General features: G+C 34.3%; 1 protein-coding gene across 2 annotated transcripts in view; it reads right to left on the bottom strand.

Annotated features, from left to right (window-relative positions):
• LOC109849303 (phosphoglucomutase) overlaps window positions 1,755–10,030 on the bottom strand; it is an 18,682-nt gene continuing 10,406 nt past the window's right edge. For both annotated transcript variants that reach the window (XM_020419112.1, XM_020419113.1), the window contains 15 exons: window positions 9,455–9,638; window positions 8,238–8,290; window positions 7,844–7,932; window positions 7,347–7,583; window positions 5,796–5,860; window positions 5,510–5,570; window positions 5,282–5,399; window positions 5,123–5,201; window positions 4,953–5,025; window positions 4,820–4,881; window positions 4,186–4,281; window positions 3,695–3,849; window positions 3,195–3,291; window positions 2,263–2,340; window positions 1,755–2,168 (listed from right to left, as the gene is read on the bottom strand). In XM_020419112.1, coding sequence (XP_020274701.1) covers window positions 2,058–2,168; window positions 2,263–2,340; window positions 3,195–3,291; window positions 3,695–3,849; window positions 4,186–4,281; window positions 4,820–4,881; window positions 4,953–5,025; window positions 5,123–5,201; window positions 5,282–5,399; window positions 5,510–5,570; window positions 5,796–5,860; window positions 7,347–7,583; window positions 7,844–7,932; window positions 8,238–8,290; window positions 9,455–9,638 — 1,558 coding nt within the window. In that variant the 3' untranslated portion in view covers window positions 1,755–2,057. The remainder of the gene's footprint in view (window positions 2,169–2,262; window positions 2,341–3,194; window positions 3,292–3,694; window positions 3,850–4,185; window positions 4,282–4,819; window positions 4,882–4,952; window positions 5,026–5,122; window positions 5,202–5,281; window positions 5,400–5,509; window positions 5,571–5,795; window positions 5,861–7,346; window positions 7,584–7,843; window positions 7,933–8,237; window positions 8,291–9,454; window positions 9,639–10,030) is intronic.

Genomic DNA, 10,030 nt, shown 5'->3' with positions numbered 1-10,030 from the left:
ATGGTAGCTGAGCTAACTGGTGGATCTGGACTTGGATCGTCATCATCGGAGGTTTCTGAAATAGATGAATATTTTTCTGCTTCTTTAGTTAGATGTCAAGGAAATGCTTTAGATATTTTGCAATGGTGGAACGTATATGGATCAGTTTCATATCCTATACTTTCCACCATGGTTCGTGACTTACTAACAGTGCAGGTTTTGACGGTAGCTTCGGAATCCGCCTTCAGCACAGCAAGACGTTTGATCGACGACCACATGACATGCTTAGATCCGTATACTGTACAAGCGGTGATGTGCTTACAAGATTGGTGGAGGTACGAGAAGCGAACGCAAGGCATCGATCGGATGGCTGGAATTGAAGATAAATTTGAAGAATTAGGACTAGCAGATAGATATAAAGAATAAATAATATTCATCAAATTGTAATTTTTATATCTTAGCTTAAAATTTGTAAAGAATTATTTTGGAAATAGTTACAAATGATAGTGATATAGGTGAGTAGGTGCCAACCTAGTTGGGATGTACTTATCTATTGTGATGCGATGAATTCCAAAATAAATTTATACTTGTAATTTGTAAATAATTTATTAATTATTAATAAAGAATTTATTTTTATAATTTTTTATTTGTAATTTATGTCATTTTAAGTGATTAATAAAATTATTATTTTTTATTATTTATTTTGTCTTTTTTATAATTAAAAATTTAAATAAAATTTAAAAATTTGATAAAAAAATTAAAAAAAAAGAAAAAAACCCGGGCCGGCCCGGAACCCGGCCCCGGCCCAGGGTACCCAGGTCCAGGTCCGGGTCCGGTTTTGCCCGGCCTGGGCCCGGATTTTCGGGCCGGGCCGGCCCGGATGGACAGGCCTACCTAGATGAAAGCACACACATGAACTTGAATCTTTAACGCTTGATTGTCGTGTGTTGAGTTACCTGTAAAGGGAAAAACAGAACAACAAAAACTAGAGAATAGATTAGCGATAAATTGTTTGACAAATCATCATCAAAAGTATAGGGCCAACAATATGATTTCTGAGATTAATCTCAGAAGATGAAATGTTTTAGGGGCTAATATTGAAATAACCCAAGATAATAATATTCCCGTCGGAATTTAATTAGTGGTACTCCTTCCATATAAATTTTTTTTATAGAGCCCTCCAATTTGGAGAGTTTAGATCAACAAACATCAGAATAAGAAAGGGGGAAAAAGATGAAATCTTTAGATTTAATGTCTCGACGGATGGTCGTAAAACAGTTTGGAGTGTCAAAAGTATTTTGATAAGTTCTGCGATTCCGTTATTGTACTTGTGGGTTGAATTAGGGTTAATTGAATGGCGACCGGTCCGATCTATTAAAGAATAAAATGACGCCCTGTTCAGTTAGAGTAGATAATAAACAGGCAGCCGATCATGACGCACATTAGATTTGTTCTGTGGCTGTCGCCTACAATATCCTGTACTTCTTCCTTGCGCCATCCCAGATACTACCATAGGTCATCACAATTTTAAATATTAATTGCGCTGGTTTGAATAAAAGTTGCTGTCATGACAATAGAACTTCATCATGTACACCCGTGTCAATGATATTTTTTGTGTTTCTAAGGAGTATCAACACTTGGATCAGCACACGCATCACAAAGTTCAGTAATGCTGCGGACCGCCCTCATTGGCATACTTGAACTGAAGGCAGTTGCATACGGAATGAGAGAGACAGAACAAGAATTTTGGTCCCATGCGTTTATCAAAGCCAGAGTAATTCAGAAAAAAATTAGTATCATGTGAAGAATGCGATCAGACCAATCTTCCCATAAAAGTGCCATGACCCCCTTCCCGGCGCAATGAAGTATTGACAGGTTTTGAGCCTCTTCAGACGAAAACTAAGCAGGGAAAATTTGACGAAATAGTAATTTACAATCACCAAGCCTCACTTAAAAGCCTCAAATTTGTAAACGCATAAAAAGTCTTGTTACATCTGTAAACAAGTAGTATCACATCCTATCCCATAACTGGAAGTAACCAAAGTGGGCCTATATCAAATGCTGTCCATGGAAAAGACTCAGGATTTCTGAACAAAGTTGGTCAGTGCTGAAACGTCAAGAGCCGGAAACTCCTTAACGGCACTTAAAACGGCAAGGCCTAACTTCACAGCATCTTCATTGCTTGGTGCCTGTCCACAGAACAAAATATTTGCAGGTAAAGCTTTGTTGAATTAAGAAATAGCTGAACGTTGGCTTTTGAAAAAAAAGAGAGAGAATGTTCACCTCAATGTTTAGGGGAAGAACAGGATCGTGAAGTGATAATCTAAGAAGGAACCACCCACCACAGCCTGAGACTCGAACCTAGACACGCAAGAAATGCAAATATGAGCTAATTTGGGGCCTGAATACATAAAATCTGATCTCAAGCGAAATTTCATCTCTGGCTTGCTTGGGAAAAGGAAATTTCACCTCCAACTTGCTTTGGGGGGAAAAAAGAAAAGAAAAATATCCCAGATAGGATATATGAAACCATATTCTCCATACCGTTATTCTGATGATTGTTCCTCGGTTAAATTAATATGTTTTAATTGCAGATAGAGCCTTTGTACAGCTGCCCAATTGCGGATAGACCCCCCTGTATACTCTTTTGGCTAGTTTACCCTCATGGAAAGAAACCTTTTTTTTTTTTTTTGCAAATAGACCTAAAATTGGTTAATATAACATTAAGGGGTGGTGAAATGATGTACTGACACGTCTTATGAATTCTAAAAAATGGTTGTACTTCATTCTCAAACCTAGGCACAAAATGATGCAGAAATCACAACAAATGCTTACACATACAGGTGCATGGACAGGCATGGTAGTAGAATTAACAGGTTTCTAAAATCATTTAGGTAAACATCATCATTTTGGCATGGGCACATTTAACAAGCCTGAAATCGTGAGCCAAAGAAAGGAAGCTAAGATCTCAAGGCAGTGGCACTATGCTCAAAGTTAGCATTGGCCAAAGAAAGGAAGCTAAGATCTCAAGGCAGTGGCACTATGCTCAAAGTTAGCATTGAACACGCACATTATGATCTCTACACTAAATTGTTCCCCAAAATCTTAAGGAACCTCAACTCATACGATAGCTTATGAGTTATGATACTTACAATGCCCATACCAGTCTGTATATGTTGATCAAATAAAAGTGTTTCAATGAATAATAAACGTACCCCTTCATGATTGACAGGGGCTTTCTGTAACTTCGGATCGGAAATAGACACGTTTTCCAAATGTTTCAGAACTGCCTCCCCATACTCACGGAAAGATCTGAAACAGAAGAGGAAATATAAAAGAACTGAACACTTAACAAGAAAAGTTTAGTTTATTGAAAAAATTTGAATAGTAAATTAAACAAAAGAGACAAACTACTATATACATATAATTCTTGCCAGTTGCACATTCAAATGTAACCATTAAATCCCCAAGACAGATCATGTGCTAGGCTTGTTTTGTGTCAAATAATAAAACGATGCAACACTCGGCAGATAGAAACCTTCTCATCGTAAACTTTTTATGGTCTAGAAAGCAGTCTAGAAAAGAAAAGGGCTATTCCAAGTCTCATGTTAAGAAAGATAATCTAAGATTAAAGGCCAGTACTAGATGGACAATAATGCAGACAATGTCTTTACTCGCTCATGGGAAAAGAAAATTGTTTACATATAGCATTTACCCTCCTTTAAGATCTGCATGATTTTGGTCTATCTTCAGCCTGAGTTCCACTGCAACAGCAGGTTCCTCCAGTCCCTCCACCAAATCAGTGAGAACTTTGCTACCAGTACCTGCACCCGAAGCCCTGGCAGAAGCTAGTTTGTTTAATAGCTTGACCTGCATAAATACACATGCTTAGCCTTGGAGATATATTTACAAGATAAATTCTTTGCAGTTGATATTGGCCAAAGACTAAAACCTTCTCCTCCCTAAACTTTTCAATATATCTGGAAGGAGAGAAGAGAGTTTCTTAGTGAAAACAAGTGCTTTTAAGACACTTTTAAAGTAGATAGATCCAAAGAAAATACAATGAACATGCAGTGAAAGAAACTAAACTATATCAAGCAAAGTGAAATTTAGCAGAAAAGAAATTTCCACCAGGTGCTTCCCATCTGGTGGCAAAAGTTTAGAGTGCAGTCTCAGTATGCGACTAAGTGACCAACAATATCCTACCATGAGGTATGCTCCATCATCAAGCCAGTGGTTCTCCTTCAGAGCTCCATGACCACTAGTTTCGATAGCCAAGTGTGACTCTTCACCAACAGAATTCTGCGGGGGAAAAAAGATTAGATAGTTCCGCGTCTGCAATACACGGAAACAACTAGCTTGCAACTTCACACAAAATATTTGCCAAACCACAAGTCTAAAAGACTATTGCAGCTTGGAAGATATATTTCCCTAACTTGATGCAAACTAGTTTATTTGCACAAATCCTCTGCCAAATGTAAAAAAAGAAAAAATCAAACATCAGAACTTTGTCCCTTTGTTTATTAGATTTCTAGCTCGCATAATGTTTAATTAGTATGTTTATTTTCATTGAAATATGCATAAGAGTTATCGTTTCAAAAGCCACAAATTGCAGAATCAATTCACTCGACAGCTGCTATACAAAAGCAATAGCGCATGTGAAACAATAAGGGCATGATTGTCGTTAAGGCTTAGGGACAGGAGATTTCAAATCTTCAGAATGACTAATAGTGAATATAACTTCTAAAACCACGGCTACAAAGAAATTTCAACCAGAAGCACAGAGTTTAGGTCATATGAAAGAGTGAACAATAATAGGTTGGTGTAAAGATAATCTCACCAATCGAATTGCTTCATCAATGACATTTTTGTATCCTCTTCTGAATCGATGATGCTTCCCTCCTTTCCAAATAAAATTATAAATTTAGGTGATTTGACCTCTGAGATGGTACAATATCCAAATCAAAACGCACCTAGCTTATTTTCAATAAATGTAGACAAGCCATCTGAAGTTACACTGTCAGTAACAACAGTGGTTCCTGGATGCTGTTTGCAAGAACACATGAGGAAATATAAAAGTTAATTATAATGGCGGAAGTTATGTTGTAGCTCCATTGAATTCCAGCAGGCTTCTAAACTTCACCTCTTCAAGAACAATGGCAATAAGAGCAATCAGTCGATTGCGATTGAACTCTCGTCCATTGGAATCTACAGCAGCAGATCTGAAAGGAAACATTCATCAAGGGAACAATCAACTACTAAGTTAATGGGAATCAAAATGATGATAAAATATGACTGGCACCTGTCAACATCTGTATCAAAGATGATACCTAGATCAGCCTTATTCTCTAGTACAGCCTGGGTTATAGCTTTCATTGCAGTCTTATCTTCAGGGTTAGGAATATGGTTTGGAAACATACCTGGTGCATTCAAACATTAAAGCATAAATATACCTTTACGTCACGGTTAATAGTTCACCATATAGTCTATGTGACATAGGCAAAGAGGTATAAAGTGGAACAGGTACTACCATCTGGATCCAAGAAATGGCTTCCAGAAGTATTTGCACCTAGAGGTTCAAGCACCTTTCCCTGTAAAACAAACATCATTTTGAGATAGAAAACTCAACCTAGTTATAGGGCAAATCCCATGCAGAACAACAAACAGTAAATCGCTGAGTCATATTTGAAGAACTCCAAGCGAACTTGTTTTCCATATTAAAAAAAAGTTGTTTAGTTACAAATGACCATGGACATAGTGAATTGTTTATTTAGCAATGACTGTTCCTGTTGTATAACTAATGGAAGTAAAATTACCGCAAAGAAACCGCCTGCTCCATTTCCTGCATCAACAACTATATGAAATCCCTCCAGCGGCTTCTCTGACAGTCAATGATGACAGAAAGTGAGTCAACTGTTTTTTAACAATCATAATCACTGAGATGTACTTTAGTAGGCACTTAGGCGAGATCTATAGCTAGAGGTTAAAGCATAAATGCATTTTGCCTATAGCTTCCCCGTTCTTCTGAACTCTCTTAGTCTAGAGGATGAAATGGTGGTGGGTTACAAATTTTCAATAACTAGTATAGTGCACGTACTTTGCACGTGGTCTTGTTTTTAATTTTGAAGTTTTTCATTGAGAGGAAAATTTGAAATGTCTTTTGTAACAATACAAATTCAAAAACTTAACAATTAAAATTTTGTGTTAACAAATGAAATTATACAATAAAATTGTATTGTATAAAAAATAATATGAATAGTTATTATAATTTGGAGAATTATTATAATCAGATTATAACATTATACTTGTAATTTAATTTACTCTTGGTTTTAAATTAATTTTATTAAAAGTTTTTATAGATAACTATTAAGTAATTTAATAGTGTATTTATTTAATAAAGTGTGTAATTATTTTATTATACTATTTTTGCACAATTAATAGTTATACAATAATTGATAATATTATTAAATAATTTATTTAATAATTATATAACTTAGTCATTATACTATTATTGAATACTTTATTTAATAATATAATTATTAAATAATCTTGTTAATTCTTAATTTAAAGAATACTATTAAAAAAGTATACCATTTATATTAAAATATAACTAATAATTTATAATAATAATAACTATAATTATGCCATAATTTACTATAAATATTTATTAATTATAAAATAGCATAAAATAATTATTTAATAAATTATTATACTTAAGTATAATTATTAATAATAGTATAACTATGAATTGTTAAAGGACTAATTGATAATTCCTAATTTAAAAAATGTCGTTTATATTAAAATCTAACTAATAATTTATAATAATAATATCAACTATAAATTATGTTATAATTTTATACAATAGCATAAAATAATTATGTAATAAATTATTGTACATAAGTATAATTATTAATAATAGTATAACTATGAATTATTAAAGGACTAATTGAAAGGGCATAGCCAATAAGAGGTTATGGGCAATTAGTGAAATAATGGGCATAATTGTGAATTATCAAAATTGAGAGGGCAAAAAGGGCGTTCAAAAGTTTTGACAAGGCAAACCTCTTTTATAATTAGTTAGGTATATATAGATATAGATATAGAAGTATAGATTCATGGAGCAATGTCCTCTGCAGTTCATTGTGTGAGCCTGTTATCAGGTGATAAGGTGATGGCAATGATGATGGTGCACACTGATCAGTGAAATCAAAATTACACATCAAGAAATGTAACGACTCCCTTTTAACTGGCGAAACTCCTATAGTCGCTAACAAGAAGCAAAAAACCAGAGTACTAGATTTAATTTATCAGCAATTTAATTGGTTATACACCATAGGATACTTTCATATACATAGATCAAAACATACCTATAGCTCCTGCAGCTTTACGAACTGCTTTAACAAGATTAGAAGCATAAACTGTCATGTAATCCACCTTTCTCACGATTGCTGCAGCAGCCTGCTCAGATTGCTTCAGACTTTCAGCTGACAGATTCTGATAAATATTTGCAGCACGCTCTAAGATGTCTTTTATGTCTGTTTTCCCTAGTCCCCCAGCATTAGTGAAAAATTTGAAACCATTGCGATTATAGGGAAGATGACTGGCTGTAAATAATAGCAGATGTCAGGGTAACATGACTACAATGATAGTACACAAAAGCACATTCATATTGCACAAAAATATGTTTATGCATTACTTGTAGAGAAATACAGATCAAAATTCAAATCGTAGCAATTAGTTATTTTGGAGGAATACATAGTTGTAAAAGTTTGAATAAGATGCATTAGTTCGTAGCATCAAACAATAATTGGTGCTTCATCTTGTACAAACACATTGAATTTGTTCAACTCTTCCTCTACATCACCTGTTATCATTATAGAACCATCAGCAGGACAAATAAAATTTTCATCTTCCGTAATAGTGCTGTTGAACATTGCTGGTGTTGACGCCAATCTGTGAAAGACAAATAAAAAGGAAAAATCAGCACATTATAAACGTTGTCTCTAGAGTGCTTCCAAAAAAAACATTTAACCTAAAACTCTATAGTCTATACTCGCCAATAAAAGTTATTTAACCAGTTGGACAAATTAAATAAAATTCTGAATCAGTCGTTGTTAGCAATCTTTTTGGGATACAGATTCCACTTGGCTTTTTTGAGTGCCCAAATTAACACAATAGCTTCTATGAGGTATTTTCTTCTCTTTATTAAAAATGTAATATGAAAAAGGACTACCAAGAAAATGGCATATTATACTTACCCATAATGAATGACGTCAAGTCCTGCACTAGCGATTCCACGAGAAACTGCATCCTGGAAGGTGAACAACCAGGATTAAACAAGGTATATAAGAGTCCAATTTTTAAATGTAACAATGCATCAACATGACTTAAACTTAGTTGTTGTATAGCATCTTAAAACGAACTCCAAAACCAAGCAATTTTCAATCAAATAAAGCAGCTCATCATCTTAAGAAAATTCATTAAGTAAACCCACAAGAATGTGTACAGACAAATCAAATGGGTTAAGTGTCCAGAAGATCATGCAACAATTTAATATGGTCAAAAGTATTATGTCCAGCTAAATGGTACATTTCTCTAGCAGTTATTCAGTTATTGTGCATTAATACATGAATTTAACATTTTGTTGCCATAAAAAAAATGCCTGTATGCAACAACAATTCTGACGCTAATTTAAGAAACAACAATTGGATGACCATAACTGCGCTACCTTAGTGTTTGTGTGTTGAAACAGCATCACAGTAGGATTGGCTTCATTATGAAAATTGTGTCTATGAGATGAACAAAAGAGGTTATTTGGTGCCCGCAGCCCGCATAATTGCAATTGCAAGCACTAAATTTAAAAAGAACAGATGTGGTTGCAGCTATAATTATTACAAATTGTAATTGTAGTTACAATTGCAACCACAAAGAACCCTAGTAATAAAAAACACATAAGCAGGAAAAGTTACTTATATCTAGTCAACAGCCAAACACATAAAATGAGAAAAAGGTGAATGGCGGCATATCACAAAAACAGAAGAATACTGGAAAAGTTTAACATACAAAAGAAAGACCACAAAGATGAAGTTTGGGAACATGCACTTACCAATCAAGATGCTGCTTGTGAATATTAGAAGGGAAAAATAGTATGCTTATGTGAAATCAAATGAGCAAACAAATTATACAAAAGACTGAGTAAATTTTGGGGGAAAAGAAATTAAACGAAGTGAGAAATGGGAAGATAAATTATTTCATGCTGTAATAGTGAATCCTCCTTGCAACAAAATATGGTTAGTTGGCATTTTTGTCCATGGTACAACGGATGCTTGTTTAACTATGATAATTACAGTTTATGAGATACTTGATCATATGCACATTATTGATTAGAAAAGTAAAATCACAGGAGAAAAGAGCTGATAATAACAATAGAAGGTTCGACACAGTGCTAACTCAATTAGAAACTTTTCAAAGATACCTGTAAAGTCTTTGCAGATATTCGTGAATCATGACCAACAGAGATCCTCAAGCATCTGGATCCAACTGGTTTCTTTTTGTCCAACAACCATGAAGCAAAAGCAGCACCAATTGCTTCTGAAACAGGTTCAGTGAGGTTGACAGGCTCCCCCTCAACGCCATCAACAGCAACACCACGAATATCACTGTAAATATCCATAACTTAAAATTCAAGATTCTAACCCATCACATGGAAAACTAATAATATTTTCCAGAAAAAATATATCCAGCTCCTGATATTAGAAAATGCAGTGCACAGAAAGGGTTATAAATCTCCTGATGACCAGTTGTTAATCAATCTCCACGAAAACATTACTAGTTACTGGATATGTTTATTCAAAAGTCAAAAACATAGACTCCAAATATGGAATAAATTAGTCATAATCCAAGAAACAGAGGGAAAACTTTATTCAACGCTCCTAATATTCAAATAGAAAAAACTGTTAATCTAAAAAGCCCGCATGACTACGATACTAATGGCAAATCATAAACTTTCTGCAACTCATGAATGCATGTATGCTAAAATTAGTTGATTTCT

Source organism: Asparagus officinalis, chromosome 7 (genome assembly GCF_001876935.1).
Source record: "Asparagus officinalis chromosome 7, Aspof.V1, whole genome shotgun sequence".
Classification (NCBI taxonomy): domain Eukaryota; kingdom Viridiplantae; phylum Streptophyta; class Magnoliopsida; order Asparagales; family Asparagaceae; genus Asparagus; species Asparagus officinalis.
This window is presented reverse-complemented; position numbering and strand designations above follow the sequence as displayed.